Source organism: Condylostylus longicornis, unplaced genomic scaffold (genome assembly GCF_029603195.1).
Source record: "Condylostylus longicornis isolate FDR11 unplaced genomic scaffold, ASM2960319v2 ptg000100l, whole genome shotgun sequence".
NCBI lineage: Eukaryota > Metazoa > Arthropoda > Insecta > Diptera > Dolichopodidae > Condylostylus > Condylostylus longicornis.
The window spans coordinates 2,944,426-2,972,422 of NW_026578068.1; the positions used below are offsets into that span (position 1 = coordinate 2,944,426).

The 27,997-nt window shown below is 27.9% G+C and overlaps 1 protein-coding gene across 2 annotated transcripts; it reads left to right on the top strand.

Annotated features, from left to right (window-relative positions):
- LOC129614088 (uncharacterized) lies at window positions 1–27,907 on the top strand. 2 transcript variants are annotated; one of them, XM_055528477.1, is made up of 10 exons: window positions 1–201; window positions 992–1,213; window positions 1,449–1,692; window positions 3,372–3,535; window positions 3,934–4,008; window positions 14,015–14,121; window positions 14,642–14,760; window positions 15,052–15,340; window positions 16,336–26,334; window positions 26,398–27,907. In XM_055528477.1, the coding sequence occupies exons 1-10, from the start codon at window positions 137–139 to the stop codon at window positions 27,498–27,500; spliced, it is 12,387 nt and encodes a 4,128-aa protein (XP_055384452.1). In that variant the 5' UTR covers window positions 1–136; the 3' UTR covers window positions 27,501–27,907. The 2 variants fall into 2 exon arrangements, with proteins under 2 accessions (XP_055384452.1, XP_055384450.1); XM_055528475.1 differs by having other exon boundaries at window positions 14,645–14,760; window positions 16,336–27,907.
- The last annotated feature ends 90 nt before the right edge of the window (window positions 27,908–27,997 follow it).

Here is a 27,997-nt window from a genome sequence, read left to right on the forward strand (position 1 = left end):
AGTATGCCGCCAACTGAATTTATTAGAAGCTGATTATTTTGGATTAGAATATCAAGAGCAATCAACACATACAAAATATTGGCTTGATTTAGAAAAACCATTAAATCGTCAAGTTGGCCTTTCATTAATTGATCCGATGTTAAGATTTTGTGTAAAATTTTATACACCAGATCCAGCACAATTGGAAGAGGAATATACAAGGTACGTATAGATAAATGAACTCTTAATAATAACCAATAAATTTTTGCCATTTTTTACATTGAAATTATTCATATTATTTAATTTTTATGATACAAACTATATGTATACCATTAATATCATTTACTCCCTGCCATGTCCGACAAATTAATTTTGTTCGATTTGATAATGAAGAAAATGATTTGGTCTGTTAATAATTTTATTTAAACCAGGCGTATGTCTGCTGTTTCTATGTATGTTTTAAAAATTTAATAAAAACTTTATAGAACTGTTTATTATTAGCAATTTGAATCAATATAATATAATTCCTGAATTTTCATAATAATTTCAAGAATAATAATTTCAATATCGAGAATACGATATTGACAATTCTTTATCACAATTTTACTTATTGCAATTGACTACACTTTACCCATTCAGAATTCAGAAATTCCTTCTGCTATGTGATGATTAAAATTATAAAATAAAAATTATTGCCTTAGTCTACAGTTTTAACCAATAATCGACTTAATGTTATCATTATAATCATACAATTATTTAATATATATTTTCATACAAGCCATTTTCGATGTCCTTTTTTAAATAAAATTATCATGGATATGTCCTTATTACAAATACTTTGTACTTTAATAACTCCAGGACATTTTGACACAATTTATATCTTTAAAAACAAAATTTGCAAGTTGTATAAACATTTTATTACACTCATCCATACACATATTACATATTTCTGCACGTAAAAAAAATATTTTGCTTAACAAAAAATTTTTTTGCTACTTGTTTCTTTCCCCAGATATTTATTTTGCTTACAAATAAAACGTGACTTAGCAACTGGCAGTTTACAATGTAATGATAATACAGCTGCATTAATGGCTAGTTATATTGTACAGGCATCATGTGGTGATTATGTTGCTGAAGATTATCCAGATCATACATATTTATCATCATATCGATTTGTACCACATCAGGATTCAATGATGCAACGTCGTATTATGGAAAATCATAAAAAGCATGTGTAAGTATTAAAAATATTGAAAAACAAATTACATATAAAAAAAATTTATATTTATTATAATAATTTAAGTATTACAAGACATTCGTATTAATTATATAATTTTATAAGGATAAGATTAAAATATATTTTTGCATCTTATTACTATAAAATTTAATATTTTTAATATTATAATTTAATAGTAATTTAATAAATTTAATATTTTACTATTTATATATTCAAATATTCAATTAAACAGAGGTCAATCACCAGCAGAAGCTGATTTAAATTTACTTGAAACAGCGCGTCGCTGTGAATTATATGGTATGAAAATGCATCCAGCGAAAGATGTTGAAGGTGTACCATTAAATTTAGCAGTCGCACATATGGGTATTGCCGTCTTCCAAAATATAACGCGTATAAATACATTTTCATGGGCAAAAATTAGAAAAATATCATTTAAAAGAAAACGTTTTTTAATAAAATTACATCCGGAAAATTATGTAAGTATATATAAGGAAATTATATATAAGGTATAATAGGAACACAGAATGAACACAAATGCGCTGTAAACTTTCTCAATTTAATTAATTTTTTTATGTACACGAGCTTCTGCCATATTATATTCTTATTAACACAAATACTCACATAAGTATATAAGAATGGAAAAAATTAGCGTTATTTAATAAAATCTTGTAACTATAAAATATTAGACAAATTTCATATTCATACATATAACAATACAAACTACACGTTTTTGCACATTCAGCAAGAAATCATTTCCATTAGTCAAGTACATATTTTTCATACAAATTCATTTCATCTCCCAAATGAAGCAATACTTTCAACAGTTTCACACGAATAATTTGTCAATAGCTTTTTTTTCTCAGACTGAACTTTTTTCACCAAAATCCTTGGATGTTTAATTGCCTTTTCTAATTTACTACCAAAATTCTTTGAATTAAAAATAAAACGAAAATTTCAAGAATTTTTATAAAAAATTTCAAATTTTTAAGAAAAATTTCTAAAATTTTTCTAGTTTCTAAAGAGATCATTAGATATATTGAAAGTAGTTTAAGAAAAAATTCAAATTTTCATCATTAACTAAATTTTCTGTAGCACAAATTCTACTCAATTCTATTTCAGTGCAAGACAAAATTTGATATGCACCTGATTAAATTTTATTTAAAAATTTTTTTTCATAATTTTTTAAGAAGAATTTTTAAAACCTTTTCAAATGTAAAAAAAAACAGCAAAACTAAAACCAAATAATTTTACAAAGGAATTCAATAATTTTTTGTTTTTTCAAAAAAAAAAATTTTTCTGGAAAAAAAAACATTAACGTTTCTGAAATTCTTTTCAGTCAACTTATGTTTTTTTTATATTTTTTCTTTTCATTTCACAAACATCTTTTTTTAGATAAAAATTTTAAATTTTGAATATATAAATAAATTTACTTAATTAATTTCTTTCTTTAATTTTAATTTAATATAAAATTTACAGAAAAACAAGAAAAACATTTAAGTCGATCTCCTAACCGACTGAATTATACCCTACACCAGGGGAATCTGACTATAAAACTCTTGTTTTTAAAATATATAAAATAAGGTTTTAGACACGTGTGGCAGTTATCCGAACTAGTAAAGCCATTACACAAGAATTCAAGGCAAAGCTGGAGTGTAATAGGACACACACAGCTTACTGCATTATTTTTCAAATATTTGAAATAATCTTTTTGAATAGTTGTATGGCAACTGTCTGAAATCGTCATTCGGATTAGTTTAATTACCATAACAGCCGTTCTCTTTTTGTTTTCTGACGGACGAACAGACTGACATGTCTAAATCAAAGTAAATAAAATTTTACGCCGAATAAAAATATAAACATGTTGATCCTGTGCACGGCTCTTCAACTTGTTAAAAAATTCCATATCAAAATCTAAGGGTGTAACATAATTTTCTCTAAGGTGTAGGGTACAATAAAATTTTATACAAAGCATACATAAAGAAAAACAAAACAAAAATAAAGAAAACTCAAAAAAAAAATTTTAATTGTTTTCCATTTTTCATCGCCATTTTCATTAAAATATTTTAACTTTGAAAAATTTTTTTCTTTTTCTGTATTTTTCTTCTTCCAATCTTGTATTCTCTTATTGTATTTCATTATATTTAAAATTTTTAAGCAGGGCTATTATAAGGATACTGTAGAATTTTTCTTTGATACTCGTAATGAATGCAAAAATTTTTGGAAAAAAGCTGTTGAAAATCATGGATTCTTTAGATGTGCTGTTGTACAAAATCAACCGAGACGAAAAACACGTGTATTATCGAGAGGAAGTTCATTTAGGTAAAATGATTTATTCATAATCACGTATTATTAATTATACTTTTTAAAAGCCGTTAGAAAATGAGCTGCTTTCGATACTGAATTTCTATAATTTTTTAATTGTTTTGATTCATAATCTAACATCTTAAATAAATTTTAATAAATTATCTTAAATATACAAATTTGTTAAGTGTTAATATTAAAGCAAGCTTTTCTCAACAAGTTGTAATATTGTTGCATATTTTTAGGATATAAAAATTTTTATGCGTATTTCTTTTCATTACTGACGTAAAATAAATTTTTTTTAATCGAAATTCAGTAACGAAATATTTTATTTTTTAAAATACTAGTTTTATTTACTTGTACGTGATATTATTAATTTTAATATATTTATTTATATATATATATACATTATATAGGTATAGCGGAAAAACTCAAAAACAAATTATTGAATTCGTAAGAGAAAATTATGTGAAACGACAAAACTTCCAAAGGTAAATATAAAATTAAATAATCTAATTAATAAAATCTAATTAATAATTTATAAATTAAATAAATATTTTATTAATATAATATTTTTAATTATACATAATAATAATATTAATAAATTTTTAAATGTTAATTTGGTTGATTTTTTCTATTTCAAAACATTTTAAAAAAATATTTATAGCTATATAAAATTTTCTTTTTGTTTTTTCTATTTATTTTTAAGTTTCGCTTAATTTTTCAAAATTTTTAATATAGATACATTATTCATTTTAAAAGAAATATTTTAAATCATGCGTTCATTTCAATATTAAAATAAATATTATGAAACAATAAAATCTTAATTTTAAAATCATGAATTAAATAATCAATTTTAACAATTTTATATTAATGCCAAATTTAGATTTAAACATGATCGATTTCCATAAACGCAATACTGTAAAACATTAATTACAAAGCGAAATACTGCGAAAACATAACCTAATTGGTATGCAATATATTTTTGACTATTTTATAAGAGGAAAAGAGTTCATATTATTTGGTTATCGTCATACTTATAAGTATATTGTCGAAAATTTAGAAAACTTTATGAACAAAGCATATTAGCAACATTTGTTTATAAACATATATATAGCTCTTTTCACCACATATATATCGCGTTATAGTACGTTAATGGCTTAATTTAATTAATAATAATACGAATTTTTCAGCGACACCTATTGAATATTGAAAGAATTTATAATATTATGGCTGAAATAACCCAAAGGTTTCAATATCGTAAACGTTATTTTCCTTCCAAGTAAAGAAAAATATTAATTTAATTTTTAATATTTTAAAACAAAAGTTATTTAAATAAAATTTGGCAACAAATTTTGGCATAAATTTGATACTTTTAAAAAAAGATATTTAATAATAATGACAAATCGTATATATTAAATTTATTCTTCAAATATTGTTAGAACGCAAAAATGATTTAAATAAAATATAATTTTTATTTTCAAATTTAATGGAATAATAAAAACTAATCTAATTTTCCTGTTTTTTTTAAATGGTAACTTTATTTTAATTTTTTAATCGTAAATTAAAAAATTTATAAGTTCTAATATCGTAAATTTTAATTTTATTATCGTAAAATATATAAATGTAATATTTTTTGTTTATAATTATTTCTTTTCAAAATTTAAATAAAATATATATTTTGAAAACAAAATTTTGATATTAAAACGTAAACATTATTAAATTGAAATCTACGTCATTTGAATTCTTGGAAACGTTTAGTAGATGCTTAAAATTCGTCGTAAGAATTTTAAGAACATTACAACATATAAAATGTACTTATCGTATATATGATGCAATATGTTTTTTTTTCTTTCATTATACATTACCCAATCAATAATACATTAACACATTAACGGCCAATTTTTTATCTTCTAAATAATTCAATAATTATAATAATGATTCAAATATTTTTCGATTATTTTGGTTACGACTTCCAATTGGGTAAGTTGGTTCTAATTTGGAAATAGTATGGGTATCGAATGAGTTAATCGATTATTTATAAAATCACTTTCATTATTCATTTGAAGTTACAAAAATTCAGACATTGTTGATTTGTTTAAGTAAAATTGCAATAGAAATAATTTTTGTCAAATTATAATCGAAAATTAAATTAAAATTTAAAAAAGGAAATAAATTAAGAAAAACCTTTACTAATTAATTACTGTACTAATATCAAAATTTTGTAAGAAAATTATAATATAGTTATTGGAATATGTTATTAAATATTTTATTTCTCTATTCTTGCACATTTTAATATTTCTGTTTTTTTTTTCTTTTATTTCTATATTTTAATTATAATTTGAATTATTTTCGAATTAATTGTATTTCTTTATACTATTTTATAATTTAATTTTCATTTTTTAATTTTTAAACTTTATTTTTTATAATTAATGTATTTTCCACCTCATTTTATCAGATCATATCTTCATCAGACGTGTATACTCTTAAAGAAAATTATAATTGTGTTGTTTTTGTTATGTATATATTCATGTGTATACATACATACATATATAAAATGTTCGCATTAATATTTTTAAGTTGTTAAATCGCAATCTATATGTTTTTTTTTTTAAATCGTTGTTGTTATTCACATATCATCGTCATCATTGCGTGTAATCATTAAACACTTCTTATCATTACCATAACCAATCAAAGTCACTACCATGGATCGTAATTTTTCTATAATTTCTTGTGTCTCAGTTTAAAATATTCTTTTTTTTTTTTTTTATGTTTTATATTTTTTTACATATTATATTCATACATACAATATGATAATATTATTAACGTTGATTAATTTCTTGTGTTATTACTGAAAAATATTGTTGAAATATTGTTGAAATTGCGTTTAAAAAATTTAATTTAGTATTCGTTTACAATATACAATAATTTATATTTTGTATAACAAAAATAAAATTATAATTAAATTTAAATTTAAATATAATTAAATTTAAGTAGATACTAGAAAAATTTTCCTTAAAATCACCCACAGAAATTTTGTAAAACCTTCATTTATTTTATAGCAAAATTAATTGAGAAGTTTATTTCTGAATTTTCTTTTATTTTCGCTATAACAGAAAAATTAATTTTGAAATTTCTGATTCTATAATCCAAAATAGAAAAATAAGTATAAATTTTTTTTTATAATTATTAAAAACTAAATAATAATTCCGGCGAATATAAGTACGTATACGTATTCAAATGAATTCAATTGAGTATAATAAAGAACTCTTCACAAAAAAATAATTTATATTAGGTTATTTGAAAGCTATAACTAACTATCTAAATCAACTTTACTATTTTTTAGTTTTATTATAATAAAAAATCAAATTTCCCATATTTCAATCGAAATTATGAACAAAGAAATACTGAAATTTAAAATTTTCGTTAGACTTTACTCTCGAATTTTTAAGAAATTTAATAGAAACACGAATTTTTGACTTGAAGAGTTTTTAATAAACATAGATATATAAAACTTAATAAAAGCAGTCATATATTTGATTATAATAAAATTAAAAATCATTAATTGTGTTCTACATTTTGGTTGAACTCATTTCAACATTTTTATTTTTAATTAATTCCCCATACTTCATTAAACAATTACAACTAATTTAAAATAATGATGAATTATTTAATATAACTTAAATATAAAATTTATTCCCCCACTGTCAAATTGTTAAGGCTAAAGTACGAAACCATTAATTTTTTTCAATATAACATTATTTTTCAATATTATTCTCACAGACACAAACCAAGCGCATATATTATTATGGTTTGTGTCTGTAATATTAGTATTTTCAATATGACATTTATTTAATATTTTATTTTGAAAATTATTATGATTAAAATAAGAATAATTATTTGTGCATATTATAATATTTTACTTTTAATTTTTTTTTAGTAAATCATTAAATACATACTTAAATATTTAATTTTTATAATCATTATAAAATTATTCAATTTAGAAACATAATTCATTTTCATTATTACAAATATTATTTATTAAGTGTTTGTTTTTTGTTGATTTTTTGGTTAATTTCTTCTAAGCTTTTAATATGAATTTCCTTTTTATTATTAAAAAATATTGGAATATATTATAAAAATATTTAAATTGGTAGAAAAAATAAGTATGAAAAATTTTCAAAAGAAAAATTAATTTATAAAAATAAAATGATAATGAAAATATTTTATATAATAACGTGAAATGTAAAATATAAATTTTTTTTTTTCAATATTAATTTGAAAAATTTTAATTAAAAAAATTCAAAGAAAACAAAAAAAAAACAAAAGCTTTAGAAAAGAAAAGAGGATAAAAATATTTATTTTTTTTTTTTTAATTTTATAAATTTAATTTTCAAAATTTATATTTCTAATATATTTTCTTTTTGATCTCATATTTCTTTTAACACCTATGTTTTTGTTGTTTTGTAGTAGAAATTTAGTGAATTTTATTCAAGTCTTGTTTAAAACATAACCTCATTTTAAGTTTTTATTTTTAATTCGTTTTTTTTTTTGGTTTTTTTAATGCAATTGGAAACATTTTTTATAAATTTGTAATATTATTTTTGTATATTTTCTAATTTTATTTATTAAAAATAAAAATTTTATTCTTATTAAAATAAATAAACTTTTACAATTTTTATAAAATTCTAAAAATTAAAATCTATGTAGTCTTCAATAAATGGAAGTATAACAAAAATATTAGTTTAAAATTAAAAGTTACAACAATTAAAATAAAAATTATAATATTGAAAATAAATACATGATAATTTGTAATTTCGTATATAAATATTAATATGGAAGTTTGAATTTGAAATGATTAGTGTATTGTGACATTGTAGTAGCTCTATATTTTTTCAGTGCCGTTCATTTATTCCGCTGTTGTTACATGCTAAAAAGCTGTCCTAAAAGACAGCTTTTTTCTTGCAAAAACTTCGCGTCTATCTACGTTTATCTATATGAAAATACAAAAATTAAATCAAAATATTATGTAATCGCTATTTAATATCGCCCATCCGGTCATTAGATCAGTTATTTAGAATAAGTCCAAAACGATTTTGAATAAATTTGAAAATCTTTAAATATGATTGTACGGGGTATTATCGCAAAAGTTTCGGCGATATTTTTGGAAATCAGTCCTATGTAGGCTCTAGGTCCTAAAAAATGTATTACAAAAAAGTACAACGTTCACTAAGCAACTGTTTCCTAAAAATTTGTTATTGAAGTAAAAAGCAAATCGCTTCAGCTATTTCGAAACAAAAGGATATGGAGGTTTCTTATATTAAAAATCTAATTTTCTTGGATAAGAAAATAATATAAAATACAATATGCGCCCAATTTAACAGCTATATTTCTTTTAAACCTCTTATTTCTTCTACTTTAGTACTATACAATTGAGTTCCTCTATTTTGTTATACTGTGATATTGTGAAAATAAATTTATTGAAACTGTTATAGTTATTGAAATATTTTGTTTCCCTGTTCTCGAATCTCGAAAACATTTTAATTAGAAAAAAAAATTTATTAATTATAAAATATAAAATTATTACCTTATCATATTAAATTTTATTTAAATAATTGAAAATAAATTTGATAAAAACTTCAAATTTTCTTATAATAATATATAATTAAAAATATATAATATACATATATGTAAACATATAAATATATATATATATATATATATATATATATATATATATATATATATATATATATTAACTATATTTAAATTGTTCTAATTTTATTTTCAAGGATAACCTTGAGACTTAATAAAATTTCATAAGAGCTAAAAATAAGAGCATTTTTAAATGAATAATCCACTTTTAATATTAAATATTTATGTGTATATGTGTGTATAATATAGGACTTTTAAAAGGATAAAATTATCACTACAATATTATGAGATAAAAAAATTTCCATTTTATTTCATGTCATATAATTATAATATGCACTCTAAAGAGAAAAAACAAAAAAAAAACCTTAAAATTATTCACTTTAAGTTATATATCTGCATATATATACATACTAAGTATATATATATATATATATATATATATATATATATATATATATTTATATATATATATATAAGTATATAGTACATTTCATAGGGGAAAAATAAAATGTCGGAAAATATTATGGAATAGAATGCAACGCAAAATTATAATATTTAATAAAGTTTTGCCTATAACTTGCTCCAATAAATACATACTTTAATATTCATTTACATTATAGGTATAATGAGGGCAAATATAAATTAAAATAGACTCTACTTTTATCAAAACTTTCACAGTTTCATTAAATATATTTCTTTCATTAAATATTTCATGTCACATTTTCGTATATCTTCTAAAATCCTTACAAAAATTGCAACCATGTTGTCTTTTATGTTTTGTACTCAAAAAAAAGCTCTAAATTCTTATCGTTATCCTTTTTTTTAATTTTAAATTAAACTAAGTAGATATGTATATGTTTTAAGTAAAACTTTTAAACTGAATATGTCAATAATTTAACTATGTATGACTCCCTTTTTATGAAAATACATATTACATGAGACGACATACTAATATATTCTAGTTGTATTAGATTCCATATGTATAAAATGACTTTTTATGTTGCTTATTACTTAATCTTCTATGACATAAGAAAATTACTTAAAGAATTTAATTATATCAAATATAGCAAAGGTTAGAATATTATGCATGTACAATGGCAATGACAAGCATCTTTAAAGTGTGAAAATATTCACTCACTCACATATACACATATTTGTATTGCACAAGGGAAAATATAAATTTTTAGAAATTCGCAAATGAAACTTAAACAAAATACAAAAAAAAAAAAAAAACATGAAAAAGAAAATTACCGTAAAATGCATTTTTTTTTTAATTTCTTTTTTTTCTTCGGTTCATAACAGTTCAAGGATAATAACTATTCTACTACGTATTTTATGAAAGTTTTATGAAAAGTATAACATAATTGTGAAAAAAATTTTACAGTTTTTTTAAAAAAAAAAACATTATTAGCTATAAACATGTGTGTTTGTGTATGTATTTGATATGCGTATCCTTTGGTATATATAAAAAACAAAAACAAAAAGCACCCATTCAGAAATTTAAGTATCGTTATTTTAAAGAAAGCAAAAGTTTCTACATAATATAAAAAGGAAAAATTAAAAAAAAAAAGAAAAAAATAGCAAAACACAAGGATAAAAGCATAAGAAAATTTATTATTCTTTCCCGCTCTAGATATTTAAACAGTTGCTTTGGTGGTTCTTTTTTCCTTTTATACCCTCAAGTGTTTCATAAATTTTAATCTTTTTAAATGAAATTTATTTTATATTAAATTTTCTAATTTTTATGGTGTTTTTATTACAAGAAAAAAGTGAACATACATGCATATTTGTTATTCTATTCTTTCATCTTTACATAATATTGCAAAAAAATATTCTAGGTTATTAAACTAAATTGATTTATTACATTAAAATTATTAATATTATAAGGATTATTATAAGTTGCTCTATATTTATTTGTCGTATTGTAAAAAATTTTTATAACCATAAATTTTCTATATTTAAAATTTTCACTTGATAGTCTTTTTTCATTTCCTTTAAAAAAAAATTTATGATGTACTACATTAGATTCCCATCAGTATAAAACTGACCGTATAATATTAGTTTATGTAGATTTAGTATAATTACCAGGTTTAATTGAATATAAGAGAGAGAAAGAGAAAGAGAAAGAGTTTGATAAACTAAAATATTTATAAAAATTTATTGAACAAAATCAATCATAAATTATATTACGTTGTATTTTTTATCAAGTATAAGTTGTTAGTAAGATACCTCCATTAAGAATCAAATTTTTCAGCAAAACATAAAATGTCATCCATTACTCATCTTAAAAAAGAAAAAGGTAAAGTTATTTTACCGCCAATGGTTAAATTCTCGGTGGTAATTTCGCTTGATTCTATGAGCAGTCTCATTTATATAATCTATATTTTTTATGAATTTTGACATTTCTCCCAAGAAAATCGCTCTTGTTATGCTTTCAGCTTGAAAGAGAGAATTATTTCAATAGCGATTAATGTGATTTATATTTAACAGGTATACTCTTCTTCAATTCATTTCACCATTCTTCCCTATTTCGAATGAGCCGAAACAGAAAGACGAACTGTAAAACTATTTAAAATTCCATGATTATTTGCCTTTCGTTTTCATTGAAGCAGAAATTTCTATTGTAATACCTTCATAAAATACCGTTAACCATTTGTCTTACGTCAAAATTCATTTCTGGTTTTAACATTGCCTGCCACTTTATATAATATTATTTGCTCAGAACATACATAATTAATATATTGTTATATTGTTAAATGATTCATGCTTGCAAGTAATTAACATTTCTAAATGTTTCATTCTTAATTTACATTGTGTTATATGTATAAATTAAAACTATACATAAATTATTCACAAGTTACCTTGAAATGTTTTGTTTTAATATTTCTTTCTGTTTAGAATGAAGGAGAAAAAAGGATTTAGTGTGAAGAATTTCATATGTGCATAAAAAGAAAACAAACAAAAATAATTAGTAAAAGGCTGAAAGAGACCATACACTCATTCAAAAAAAAAATTTTTTGTTTATCTTTGTTAGAGGCTTGTTAAGCATAATACGATGATCGCACATAAATTTCATTATTTATGAAAATTACAAAAGTTGGATCAGTCGTAATGCTTAAGATTTCAATTTTAATTATGCAGCTACATATATTATAGACAAAATTTACATTTTAGTTGATTGTTATTCATAAAATTTCACTTACCGTCGAACTTTTTCCATTTCACTTTTCATCGTGCTATACAGTTATCTAGTATTGTTTTATCGTTTTCGAATATGTATGATCTAAAGTTCGGAGTCCTGTTTTAATTATGTGTGAAGATTTAGCTGGAAATATTAACTTTATTCAAAAATACATAATATTTTTACTATTATGGTGTTTTATAAGAGAATTTGTTATTGATGGTATTTAAATGTCATAATCATTTCATATTTATAAAGAAATAAGAAAATTGTAATTTAAATGTTAAATTTAATTAAATAAAAATTAATATAAAATTTTTAATATGTATAAAACATAAAATGATATTATTTGATTAATAATAAAATATAGTTTAATTTAAAATATAATAGTTTTTAATGAATTTTAATATTAAGTTGAAATTTTCATCCCTAACTCACAAACTAAAAATTTCTTCTTCCTATATACAAATTTCTCATATTCACTTCAAATACTTCACCATTTGGCATTTATCTTAATCGTTCCTAAAACTGTAATATACCACATTATATAACTTAATTATTTTTATTTTTGTTTTTCAATTTAATAAACACTTATGCTTAGACGAATTTAATTTTTCAATCATTCAATCATAATTTTATCGATATTTTGATTTTTTTTTGTCTAATTTATACTCTTTATATTTTATAGTTAGACTTAAATTGATGTTAAAAAAAAATTTAAGATAACAATTAATAAAATTAATTTAATTAAGAAAAAAAAAATTAATGAAAATTAAAATTAAAAAATATTAAAAATTAAAAGTAAATTTAAAATTAAAAAGGAAATTAAAAAATATTTCGAAGCACAATAAATTGAATTTAAATTAAATTTATCTATACATTCGTACATACATACATACATTAATATTAAATAGTTTTGTTGTTTTGTCATTAAAATATGTAGGGTGTATAATAGAGAATTTGCTTTTATTTATGAAATATTCGGAAAATTAAACAAAAATAAGTAAAATATTTGAAATAAACAAATTTTTAAAATAAATACAAATACTAATAAAATAAAATTAATAATTTTTTTAAATTGGTTTTTTAATTTTGTTTATTTTTTTTTTAATTAAATTATATTTGTAATTTTTTTTTAAATAAATTTATTTATTAATGAATGACGAAAATAATAATTTTAATTAATTATATATTAATTAATATTTAAAATTATTAGTAGTTGTATATATATAAAGAAAATGTGATGAATATTTTATATGTAAAATTCTTAATTTTCAATAATAATTTAAAAAAAACTTCAGTTGAAAAATAAAAGGCATTAAAAAATCTTGAATTTTTGTTTTGACTTCATAATCAAATCAGCTTTCACTTCTTTCTTATCTAGTTTTAAATTAAATCAAATTTTCATTTTAATTAAATCACGATTTTCAGTATTTCAGATATAATATTTTTATTTTATTATAATTTGTATTCTAAATATATATATATATACATATATATTTTTTTTTAATTTATATTTTTTATTTAAATATTTTTTTATATTATTGTTTTTTAATTATATTTTCACGTAAAAGAAGAAAAAAAACTATTATGTTTTTGTATTTATTTTTTTTGGTTATAATTTTAAACTGGGATCCTCTTGTCTTTTCTTTTGCCTGCAGGTCTCAATCATTCCGTCAAGGTCCTCTACACGCGAGTAGCCGAAGTCAATCGCATAACTACGTGAATTCCAGCATTTCAGCTAATCCCCTCCTACCAATTGACACTGGTTTGTATTTTATAAGTTTTTTATGTTTTCTTTTTTATTTTTAGTTTCTATTTTATAAGTTATGAATATAATATTAAAGATATGTATGTATATTATACAAGTATAAATATATTAAATTTTAATTTAAATTATTTTTTAATTTATTTAAAATTTTATTTCTGTTCTTTTTAAGTTCTTTTTCGAAAATTAAATATATATATAATGTAGTTATATAGAAATATTTTGATATAAAACATGAAAAATTTAATTTTTTCTAATAATTCTAAGACAATATATACATAATATATGTATGTATATGCATAGATATATTAAGTTAAAATATATGTATACATATACATATGTATTGATACACACTTTATACATAATGTTTACCTATATTTATTTTTTATATTTTAACTTTAGCTTGATCTTATTTAGTAAAATATTTTTTATATTTTGATAATTTTTTTATATTTTGTTGTAAAAGAAATTTAAACACTTTTACTAATTTTCTACTCTATTTAATTTTTCTTTTTTAAAGCAGCGGACTGGGATTATCGCAATCAATGCACAGGCTCGACGATGCCTTCTCAGACGAAGAAGGAAGCGGGTACCTTGGATCGCCGACAAGACAATCCTATCGACCACATGCGATCTCAAGTAAGTGAATATCAAACAGTTACTTAATGAAATACTATTTTGATTTCGATTTCGGATATACTTAAACTTTTTTATTTTGTTTTTTATTACTATTTCTAATATTCCAATATTATTTTATATTCGATCAAACTTGTTGTAAGCTGTACTATTATTCCGAAAAAAAAAAACAAATATATTTGGTGAAATTTGGCAAAAAATTTTAAAATATAAATGTTCCTTTTTTTGAATATACAGGACTGTAAGAGCACGTTCAAATATGAAAAATAATAATTTTTTTTTTCAAACAAAAAGGTCACAGCAGCCCAGGTGGAGATTTATCAGACGAAGAATTATGCGCGGGAATCCCCAGCATCGGTTGCAGTGGGAGCATCGGGGGCGGTGGGACAGCAACACCAATCGGGAGTGGGGGTTATGGAATCATCGAGCAACATTTCGAATCGCTCTGTATCGCCGGATCAAATGCGAACAGCGTCATGGAATTCCCCCAGTCATCTAACAACATCCATCAGCAGCAGCAACAACAACAACAGTATGCGAGGTCAAGATCGGGGTCGTGCGCTTCAAGGAGGTCACAGTTCAGGTATTGTTTATTAAATATTACATTCAATATACATACATATATAATAAATAAATGACAAATAAATCATTACTGATGAAATTTTAATTTTGATTATTTTTTCTTAATATTTTTATAATTACATTATATTTTATAGTTTACAGAATAACTTCATTTCTAATTTTTTAGAAATACTTTTATATTTATTATCATATTTTTTACTTATACTTTTGATTTATTTACGTTCGACATATTCGGGGCATGGTTACAACCATATTGTTTTTTATTTTATGTTATTGTTTTCTTTAAGAAAAAATGTGCTTAAGAAATATATATTTTATTTTTTTGTATAGTGCATGAGTGAAAATTATTGTTTTTAAAGTCTTGACAAAAAAAAAAATATTTAAAAAATCAACACAAAGTGTAATTTTGAAAATGCAGTGATGTCCAAATATAATTTATTTTTATTTAAAGAGCGCTTGAATTTTGTAAATTTTATGTTACCAAAACACAAAACGTTGCACGTTAGTATTCAAACTTTTTTAATTTTATTATTTTAATTTAGAAGCCATTAAGAAAGAGTAATGCTAAAAATCATTGTGAAACGCGTCAAAATTCTTCCTAAGGGGAAGGCCTTTCAATGTTGTACTTTCTAGCAATTTGTAAAATTTTTTTCAAAACTTCGAAAATAATTAAAAAAATATTTTTCAAAATTTTGTTACCCCCTTCTTGTTCAAAGGATGCTATTTTGCTTTGATTAAGCCAGACAAGAAAATTAATCAACTGGTTTTGACAATTTTAAGAATAAAATATTTTAAACGTATTTGAAATAAATATAATGTTATTAGACTAAAAATGTCATTAGACTAAAAAGATAGCTTTTTTGTTTTTAGGAAAGAAACACTGATTCTTAGCTTACTTGCTCCATTTACTTACTATCGAAATTTAGTTTTCGTTTATTATTACAAACACATATTAAAAAATAATATTTAGATAATAATTAAATAATTTTTTTTTAGGTCCGAGCCTCTTATCCCTCTCGTACAACAGTACCCCGCGTCGAGTCTCAGTGGGATCTCAGGTATATGTCCCTGTGTCGTCACCTCTAATGCTCCACCGGGAACAGGCACCACACCTCACTATCACCACCAGCAACAACAACACAATCACCACTCACACCAAATGCACCAACACTCCAATTTTGGTGGATCTCAACAACTCTATGGAATCGGACTATCAATACCAGGAGGAGGAATACCTGGAGGAGGAGGAGGAGGAGGAGGAGGAGGAGGACTTAGTAGAGGAGGAAGTGGATTCGGACTTGACACAATCTACCATCAATCGGGGGGAGAATATTGCACCTCAACCGGCATCCAGACAATTGCACCACCAAACACCACAACAGCCGCAAATTCAACGGGAACCCATCCAAGCCCTTTATAGCAGTACCAGTTATTCGATGTCTAAACAATCTTTGCTTAATAATAATCAAAATAATATTTCTACTGAAACAGAATCAGATAATATAATATACCAAGATATTAATGATTTAGGTCACTATAAACAAATAAAATCAAGTGGAAGTAGCAATGGTGGCGGTAGTATTAAGAGTGGAATTATTAATAATAATAATGTTAGCAACACTAACAATAAAAAACAAATTTATGAAAACCAATTTACAAATAAAATCGAAAATAATTTAAGTACAACTTTTAATGAACGGGATCTATATGCTACTGTAAATCGCAAAAATAAAACCAAAGCACGTGGAAAACATTTAAGTGATGAATTTATTGATGAACAGATTGTACAATATACTATGTCGAAACGTAATAATATTGGCATAAGCAACGATATTAGCCGTTCAACTGGTACAAATTATTTTACGAATCAATTTTCAAATGATGATAATAACTTCCAATATGGCAGTGAACTCAACCATCAATCTGAAGATTCATCTTCTGATTATTTCGGATTAAGTTCACTGCGTAATGGTAACATGAGTCGATTTGAAGCTGAGAACGCTTTAACACATTCAGCTAATTATTTATCACAATCATTAGAATCACAACAAAATTCATACCCAAGAAATACTCAGTCATTACCTAGAAATTCAGAGTTATCGGGTGTTGATTCAGTAGATTCCTATGATAGCCACTATTTAACTCATTATCTGGGTAATATGCGTCGGGCTTCAAATCCGGCTCCAAATAATTCAAATAATTACACTTTATACGCTAATGTTAAACCAAAAGAAACACAGATTAGGTCAGAACGGGATCGAAGTGAATCATCTTCTCCATTAGATAAGCATAAAAATTCTTCTGAGCGATTAGAATTTGAATTGTCAAGTATAAACTTGTATTCTGCCATTCCCGGCTATAAGGAGAATGGATATGAAGAAAATATTTACGACCACGTAGATAAAGAATCTTGGCTGAAAAGCACATCTTGTAAAGACCTGCTCGACTTTTCTTCGTTTGAGGGGGAGAAACCAAAGCCAATGGCATTTGATAGAGAATTTTTGTCTTTTGATCGAATTGATTCACCTATAACGCGTTATGATGATTCACGGCATTCTATGTATATAACGAAAAATCATTCAATTGATACTTATCAAGACTTTACTTCTATCCCGGATAGTAAAGTCTATTCGTCAAGCTATCCCGGGAGTACATATAATACTGTGGATCATCATAACAAACGTGGATATGGTCATCATTTCGATTATACTGGTTCGCAAGACGATATTTCTCATGATAGTTATGAACTATTAGAGAAAATTGATTTGGAATTGTACAGAAAACATGCGAAATCTGATGAAAATGTCCGATCATGTTCTTTAGATTCTGGTAATTATATACCAAGTGATGACGAAAGCATTTCTGAAGTTCAAAAATATCGTTCTGCAATTGATGTAAAGTCCAAATCAGCTGCAGATATCATGAATGAAATATGGGATTCTGAAGATCCGCGATATTTACCACGCGAAAAATTGTGCGTTAAATCAGATGGAAGTTTTTACAAACTTGTGAAAAAATCATTAGGTTCAAGGACATCAAGTCAAGAATCCCGAAGTGACATATATGAAACAAAAATATCCCGAAGCACTGATTCTAGCAAAAAATCTCGAGATAGTTTGTATCATACTGATAGTAAAAAATCTAGAAGTCAAGAATCTAAAGAATCTTTGATTGGTGATTTTATGGGATTAACGAAAAATTATGAAATGCCTGCTACAACAGGTAAAAAAATTGTAGACTTAACAAAAAAAACCGTTGAAAAAAGTTCAAGCCAAGAATCTAAAAGTGATTATTATGATGCTGTAGATGAAAGCGACGGCGTCTACAGTCGACCAAAAGTGAAAAGCCATGATAATTTGAATTCGGAAGTTAAAGGAGACTTTTATGATAATCGAGATTCTTATTCGACATTTCCAAGTAATAAAACTCATAAAACTTCAAATGTGCATTCTATTAGCTTACAGAATGTTGAAATCGAACGCAACGCTAAATCATTCGGTTCAAAATCGCCAGATTCGGCACCTATTAGATCACGTGAAGAGAAAGAAGTCCAAACATATTCCTCTATCGAAGCAACTGGTGATACTCATGGTGACAAAATGAGGGCATTCAGAAGGCGATCTGATAGTGAAAATATATTTAGCTTCGATCAAGAACGTATTGAGTCATTAACAGGAACTATACCTGAACCATCGGCTGCTATCAATGACAAAACAAGGCGTAGTCCAGAATACCCCTTAACTCCAGAATTAATGTCAGAATTTGATAAACAACAACACTCTGCCCAAGTAAAGAAAACTTCCCGTAAAGAAGAACTCATAGCGAAAACTCATTTCGAAGAGTACAATCCAAAAGTTCTCATTGATCCAAATAAACCACTTGGTGGAGTCCTCGTTCCATTATCATACCCGCATGCAACTGTTGAACGAACCAAAAGTGACCCAAATTCTTTGGCGAACCGTTCTAGGATGGGGTGTAACTTCCGACGCCATGTTTTGATGCATCAACAGTCAATCGATTTGACTCCAGCTGATTCTAGTGATGAAGATTATATATATAAACAGATTCCCAGCGCACCGCCCCTTTGCAAGACTCACGGGCACTTTGAAATACCTAAAAATTACGATGCTCCTGTTACAGCCACTGAAATTCCAAAAACCGGATTCGAAATGCCGAAAAGCTTTTTCCGCGATTATGAAAAACGTACAACGAAAATTTTAAAAGAAGATATTCCTTACGTTTTACACAAACGGCATATTATGAATGGAACAGCTCCCTCTCCGGGAGAGAAAAAACATTCCAAACCAAAAAGCCCAAAATCACCTAAATCACCCAAGTCACCAAAAGTTGAAGCCAAAAGAGAATTATCTGATTTACTTTCTGTCGATTTATTGCCGGATATACTCGACAATTTGAAACCAGAAGAAAAACAAAGTTTCCTTTTCACCCAAAACATAGATTTATCGAAAGTTGATCCTGTTACATTGGAAGTAGATAAATCGGGTCCCACAATTGAAATATCTAGTCCATCTCGTCGTGATATTACAAAACAAATTGATCCTAAATTACTTGAAAAGCTTAATAATAAACTAAGTCAAATTGAAAGTGATTCAGCTACTAGCTCTCGAACTGAGAGTTTACAAAAGCAGAAACTTGAACAAAAGCAAATTGAATTAATTCAAAATCTTAAAAAGGAACTTCAAGTTCCTTCAAAACGTTTGAATAAACCAAGAGTAATACCAAAAACACGGCAGCCTGGAAAACCTAAAAACAAAGGTAAAACACGTATAACATCATTTTCTTCCGACGATGAAAGTCTTGATACAGATGATGTTTTTGGATCAGCCGAAGCTATTCCATCGCGCTTAGAATTTTCTCCTCCGCAGTCTCGGAAAGAAATAGAACCAATACTAAAAATAGAACACAGCAAAATTATTTCAGCAGCTTGGGGAAGAGGCCAAACAATGAGTTCAACTGAAATCGAAGGTTCCCCACCTCAATGTCGCCGCTTAGCTGAACTTGATGCTAGATATAATCAGCAAAAATTGGACCCACCATATGCAAATGCCACCGAATTAAGGCGAATATCGGAGCGTTCAATTTCCATTCCTAGTTCTGAAGACGAGCCTCACACCCCGAACAAACGCGGAGATGAATGCACCGGAGATTATCAAAGGAATGAAAATATACCATCACCTATACTTGAATCAGCAGAATTCTTACGAACTGATGATGAAGTTTACGAAACTTGTCACGAAGATAAGATATCAGAGGGTGACTTAACGTACACTTTAAAAAAGAAAAACGTTGTTTCCCCTATGCGAAATGACCCTAATGAGGTGCCTAAATCAAAAGCGAAAATGATTGAAGAGTTAATAGACTCTTCCTTAATTATGCGATCCAAGGGTCATGCTCCAATTCTTTTCGCTCACGCTCGGTTAAATTTGTCAGAAGGATCAGCATTTGCATCTCTTCAAAGACAAAAGGCAACTCAAGAATCACCAGAAGGAGGTAGACGAACGAAAAGTTTAGATACTCCTGTTATATCTCTACATAAATTACCGCCAATGAATGCTTTTTCTTCGAAAGATGATACAGTTGGTTTCGAAGAGGAGGAAGGTGAATATTTAGAAGAAAAACCTTTAAGTAGAGAAAATACGACTGTGCAAGACGATGAAAATGCTGACAGTATTCACTCATGTGGTGGCTCAATTCCATCTGCGAAAATTAGTATAACACCACAAAGAAGAGATTCAATTTTGGGAATCTTAATAGATTCAGAAGAAAAAGATTTACTTAATCAACTTCAGTTTATAGAAAAAATTACTTTACAAGGCGTTAAAATTAAAGAAAAAAAAAGGTCAAAAATGAAATTACGTAGTGGTGATCATTTGATTTTAGATATTCCAAATTATAAATTTGACAAATCTCCATGGAGTTCTGCAAATAGTTCACGTAAAACTTCTCCCGGTGTTTCAAGAGCAAGCAGTGTTGAAAGTACAGGTCGTGGGAAACAAAAAACTAGTCCAAAAACTTCAGAATCTAGTAAACTCCCCAAATCTAAAAACGGTAAACCCCAGAAACCTACACTAGATGGTCTTAAGCCGGGTTCAAAAGATGCAGAAGATTATTTCAGAAATGGTAGAAGAACGGGATCAAAAGATCGTCCTAAATCTATTGAACGAGAATCAAGACGTTTAAGTCGAGACAAAAGTAAATCCCAAGAAGAGACTGAGGCTGACGTAGCAAAACGTAAGGAGCGACAACAAAAACTTTATGAGTCAGCTATGAAAAATACAATGCTCAGTCCAGTAAAAGATCAATTACCCCAATTCCCTGCTCCTGAAGACAAAATTTCAGTCAAAACTGAAGGTGATAAAATCATTATAGAAACTGAATTTAAAAGTAAAGCTGAAGATCACGTTTTAATTGCAAAATCCCCAAGAAAATTAGACTCTTCTTTAGTTAAGTTTAGCAGAAGTTTTGATGAAGGTCGAAGCCAAGAAAAAATTGAAAAAGCCAGTCGTAGCTTTGAGGATCGGAATAAATCTTTTGAAGATTCTGAAAGATCAGATACTCAAGAAGATATGGTAATAAAATCTCCTAGAAAAATTGCAAAAAGTCAAGAAATAAAACAGAAAATTGAAGGCTCAGTGGTTCATAAAAAAATTGAAGGCAAATCCAAGAGCTTGGAACGTAAAACTGAACATCATTATCTCGCAGCTGAAGTTAAAGCTCGCAGTTTGGATGATAAAATTGATGACAAGAAGCCAGGATCGCCAGAAACTAAAATTAAAATTATTAAACCCAAAGCAGGGGAACGTAGTCCATCGAGTTTGTCGCCTAAAAGAATAATTACGGATAAGAAAACATATGCTCAACCAGCGATAAAAGTCGTAGAGGAAATCGATATGCAAGCTGTAATATCTGAACGCCGATCGCTAGATCTTTTAAAACGTCAGTCCCTTCCGTCGGAAGACACGAAAGATGAAGGAATGTCTAGCAGAAAGCAATCTCGAGCCGGTAGTGAAAATGAATCTGTTATATCGACGGCATCTGATCACATAAGAGATGATCAAAAAAGTGAAGACCAAAGTGACTATCGCAGTGCTAAAAACGATTTTCAACACAGGGTACCAACAATTGAATGTGAAGAGCCGTCTATAGAAGAGGATGACGATTCAAATGAAATGGACCATTTAAAAATTTCAAAATTAGATACAAATAGATTGAGTCTAGAAAGAAGCGGCAGCAATGAAACCGCGTCTTGGATGACAGTTGAATGTGAAGAATATATTGGTTCTGAAGGATCAGAAGAACCTAGAACGTTAGAAAAAGATCGGAATGCTTTCGAAACACAAGAAACGATTGATGCAGAATTTAACACGGCCTTAGATTCTGAATCAGTAACGCCAGTACTAATTACTCCCCCAGATATAAGTCCAATGGCGGAAAAATCAGCAATTGAAGATTTTGCAAGACGTCAAGATGAAGAAAAAAGGAATAAACAACAAGGAAACGTGGAAAAAAAAGAAATATTTACAACCAGAGAAACAAGACATGAATGGAGTTTGGCTACTAATGCTAGAGAAAAAAGTTCTGTGGAAGATGAGTCTAGTGTAAGTTGTTCAATTTCAAGGCCAATGGGAATTTCTCAAGATTTTGGAGATGTTGATGAAAAAAAATGTCAAGAGCTAAGGGAAAAAATGTTGAAACTTAATACTGAGGAACTTAAAGAAACAAAAGAAGAACCTCCAAAGAAAGTATCTACGCCAACATTAGAAAAACAAAGTTCTATTGATATGGGGGTATCAACCGATTTTGACCAAGAGCAGATTGAAGAAAGAATCTCTCAAATACTTGAACGAGGTTCTAGTGGTGAATCAGGTAGCTCTGGCGGTTCTGGTAAGCTTCCGAAGATTGTGAAACCTTTACGTGTACATAAGAAACTTGTTAGAGAAGGTGGACTATCTCCTCAACTTCAAAAATCAAATGGCGGCAGTTCGCAAGAATCTAAGTCAAGTTTTGATTCCAAAGGGTCTCTTAGCGTAGAATCTCGCGGCTCTTTTGAAACTGAAAGTAGTTCTGGTTCACTGGGCGCTGCACAACGAAGAGGTGAGCTTCTTCAAAAGGAGCAACAAGTTACTTGGAAACCGTTCCCAATTGAAAGTTCTGGAAGCTCCAGTACAGAAGAACCATGGCAACATCCTGATGCCGAAACCTATGAAAGTTTTGATAATTCAATTCCCCAAGTTACAAAAGATTCTTCTGATAGCGACGTAAAAGAAATTTCACCAGAAGATCAAAAAGAAAGTGATTCAAGTTTTCAGGATGAACTGAATGATTTCCCTAATTCATTCGGTTATCCAACCGGAATTATGGCAGGTGGCGTAGGTGCAATAGGTGTCAACCCGACGGATATTTTAGGATATAGTTCAGCATTTTCTTTGGGTCGCACTTTATCTAGAATATCTGAAAGAAGTACTGCTTCTGAAAAATCAAGTATGGATGATGATTTAAGTAAAGCGTCTTCAGCTAGTATTCGCGATGAATCTGTTCAATCAACTGACCATCAAGCCAGTTTAAGTTCAGATTCGCGAAGCAATACCAATTTGGCTTATATTTCAGATGCTGACCGCAGAACTTCGGCAGAAATGCCAGAAATTCCGTGTGATTCAGCAACTGGTGAAAGACTTTCGAGTTTCTGCAGTAGTAGTGAACCTAAATCGCCTACTGTAAAAACTGGAAGATTTTCAGTAACTCAAGTAACAGAAGTTCAAATTGGTATTGAGAACCCAGACGGTACACAAAAACAAAATATACTATGTTTATCAACTGGAGGGGGCAGTCAAGATTCAGAAGACTGGCCCCTTCCGGAAATACCATATGACCACGTACCTGTTAAGCCCGTTGAATCAATATACGTTATGCCAGATCTAGATAAACCAGTTCCTAAAACTTTTTGTTGGAAACCTGGACCCGGTTTGCAAAGTCACGATTCTCAGGATTGGCCATCTCCTCCATCAAGCACAGCTGAAGAAGGAACTCCAACACCTATTATCGAAAGTATTGAAACCTTTTTTGTGAGAGAACCTGAAAGTGCCACCCAAATTATGGTCGAATCTTACACTGCTACTGATCACACGATTGAAGAAATGAGTGAATCACATGACGAAGACAAAATGGATGAAGAAATGGAAATGGAGCATGAGCTAAAACAACAAGCAACTGATATAAAAGTATTACCCTATGAAAAAACCGCTTATTTCATGTCTACAGCCTTGGCAAGTCAAGAGCAAATCGATGAAACACCAACATGTTTGAGCTCAACAATTAGTCTTGCCACATCATTCAGTAATGTAACATGTTGTTCATCAACAAAATCTCTTCAAAACCAAAATATGATGCGTGAAACAGGTCATGAGCCTGTTATAATATCCCAACCTTTACGTTCACCACAAAATCGAAGTCCAATTTCTGAAGACGACTTATTTTCTAACGATGATGTTTTCAGTCCTGGAACTGTAAAGATAGAAATTTCTCCGGATGATAGCAAAACGGGTGAATTTACGAATAAATTTTCAAGAGGTTCGAACAATTCAGATACTTCTATTGACGATATACTATCAGCCAGCACATACTTAGATGATGCGACAACTGTTCGACGTATTAGTGATCCACGACTCAGCACAAGTTCTTGCAAAAAATGCAGCCACTCCAGTCATTCAGAAGAAGAAACAAGTTCTTTAGGAACTGACTTGGATGGAACCGTTAGAATGGGATTACAACAGAAAAAATGTACTCATAGTTCTCACTCTGAAGATACTTCAATTGGTTTAAGTATTTCTGAATGGTCTACTGGTACGAACACTGTACGACAATACGCTAACTTATCAGGTTCAGACAGCCTTTCAGCTGTATCAAATCACTCAGGTGGCCCGAAAAGTGAAAAGTCTAATCATACTAAATCCAGTATAAGTTCAATTAACAAGTCAACGGAGAGTCTTAATGAGAAGAGTTGTAGTTTTTCTAGTAGTAAAAACAAATTTTCAGGTGACAATGGCTCATCTGAAGGTCTTCGCTATGACATTCTTTCAAGTTCTGAAACCGATAAATTTACAGAATCGATGACAAAAAGCGACGACACTACTTTAACTTTAACTGAAATGGCCCAAACTATAACGGAGTGGTCCACCTCTAGTAGTAGAACTCTTGTTGGAGTTCCACCTATTGATGGAAATTCTCATCAACCACATCAGCAAGCTTCATTTGACAGTGGTCGAGCTGCAGCTTCGAAGCATCGTGGTTCTATTGAATATGTTCCATTAAAGCACCCTAGAACTACTTCAAAAAAGCAATCCCCCACAGAAGAAAATTTACCGGGAATACACAAACGTGGTTCTTCTAGCAACGGAAATAGCCCCGAAGATAATGATAAACAGAAAGCTGCTCCACCAAAGGCCGCGGAAAGATCGTTTAAAACACAACCTCAGTCTCGGGGAAGTTCCGCTGAAGAAAAACAGAAACAAGAAGAATCGTCAAGAAAACGGCGATCCCTTGAAATGATGTCACAAAGATATCAGAGCCAAGATATATCTTCAGAAGGAGAAGCTTTCGTTGAACGTTTATACCCCCAAGCGGAAAAGTTTTCGGAAAGGTATCAAAGTCAAGAGTTTTTGCCTTTTCAACCCTTACCCAGAAAAACCGCAGTAAATGGAAGACCAGTACAACAACAAACTCAGCAACCTATTACGCAGCAACCGGTATCCCAACAAAAAGTGCAACAACAACAGATCCAACAACAACAATTGCAACAACAATCTCAACAACAACTTCAGCAAACGCAAGCTAATCAACCCAATGCAATGCAACCAACTGAGATTAAGCAATCCCCACAAGTTGTTCCGCAAGTTCACCGAGAACCAAACCCTTATGATAAGCCGCTAATTAAACACCACAGCTATGACGATAAAACTTTATCCAAATCTCAAATACGTGAGTACAAATCCAGCAAAATTCGACAATCACAATCATTTCACGAACATTTATTAACTTCAGGGTCAGACTGTCCTAAAATTGATGAAGAAATCGCTCAAATAACTCCTGCTGAAAGTAGCTCAACGACTACTACAACTCAAAATAGTGAAAAGTCAACAAGTACAGATAACTCTTCCCCAATGCCTCAAAGACCAGATAAATTAGCAAAATGTTCACCATATTATTCGAGTAGTTTAAGTTCGGAATCACCACCAATGCAATTGATACAAAAACCACCACGAAAAACATCTTTACCAAAAACACCAGCAGTTAAAAGTCCGCCTAGTGGAAATGATACCGATAGTTCAGTTGATTTTCGCCAAGATCCAAAGCTAAGAATACGTGGCTATCGTAAAAAGAGACAAGTACCTGCTAAACGTATAATAAAGTCTGAACGAGTTCTTACCGAACAAGAAAGTTCGGAATGTTCAGAAGGTTATTTTCCTGCTAATGATTCAGGTAGTTCTGATCCATCGAAACGGGAACCACCAGAATTTGATGAGGAACAAGAAAACGAAACTGACGATTACGAAGATTACCCAGCGTATCCATCTTCATCATCATATGCTGGTAAATTTGAAAGTCTCGATATGTCAGAAAATGTTGATGAAATGGGATTTCCCAGATACGACCGATTAGGACATATAACAAGTCCTATGTATACACAGCGTGCTACATCTGAAATAAATAATGTAATAGGACAACATACACAGCAGCAATATCAAATACCACAACAAATATCGCAACAACAACAACAACAACAACAACCAATTAAGCCACAAAGACGAAGGCGACAACTGAAACGTGAAGAATCAATGGATCCCAACACTTATTTCGACCAATATAAAAGAATTGAAGAAACGCAAGCTGGTCTTTCTGATGAGCCATGTGGTGGTGGCGGTTCTAGTGAAGATAGCTTTGCGGCTGTTACAGGTATTAGCGCAACAGCTGCAAGACGGTTAAGTAACGTTAGACAAGAAAGCTTAGAACTACCATATCCTGATTTCTTATCTGATTATGAAAATGAAGAAGGTGGACCGTTTGGTGATGGTGATTTTAGTTTTACAGTTGTTCCACCACCAAATTTTTTAAATGATTCCGATGAAAGCGGTAGTGGAAAGTAAAATGTAACTCTTAATATTTTATTTATATTAGTTTTTAAAAGAAAACAAAAAATAAGTAAATTATTACTCTATTACGGATTTTAAAATTTTGAGTAATATGGTAACTTTTCAAAAAAAAAAAAATTTAGCCAAAAGTAGAAAAAAAATTTTAGATTTATTTAAAAAATAGTGCTATATGTTTGTAAATATAATTAAGTTGAGATACTTGAAAATCACAGTGTTGTCAAAATAAAAATTTCATAAAACTCCTCGTGTTCAATAATTTCAGGTTTGTAATTCAACTCATAACTCATTTTTTTAAATGTTTTTTATGTTTTTTCTGCTCCTTGTGCACAGTAGTACGTAATGATATTAAAAACATGAGTATGGAATTAAATGTAATAATAATTACATTCTTTCTATTTTATATACATACAGTTAAAATTCTAAAATATTATAAATATACTTGACAAAGTTCATATGGTCATATAGGAACAACGGCAAAGAAAAAAAGTAAT

Bases quoted from the DNA above. Each gene is read 5' to 3' on its own strand.
- LOC129614088 (XM_055528475.1), top strand. From the start codon at position 137: ATGTTAAGATTTTGTGTAAAATTTTATACACCAGATCCAGCACAATTG. The intron at 4,009-14,014 runs GTAAATATAAAA...TTTTGCCTGCAG, and splicing joins AAACGACAAAACTTCCAAAG to GTCTCAATCATTCCGTCAAG. The intron at 14,122-14,644 runs GTTTGTATTTTA...TTTTTAAAGCAG, and splicing joins CCTCCTACCAATTGACACTG to CGGACTGGGATTATCGCAAT.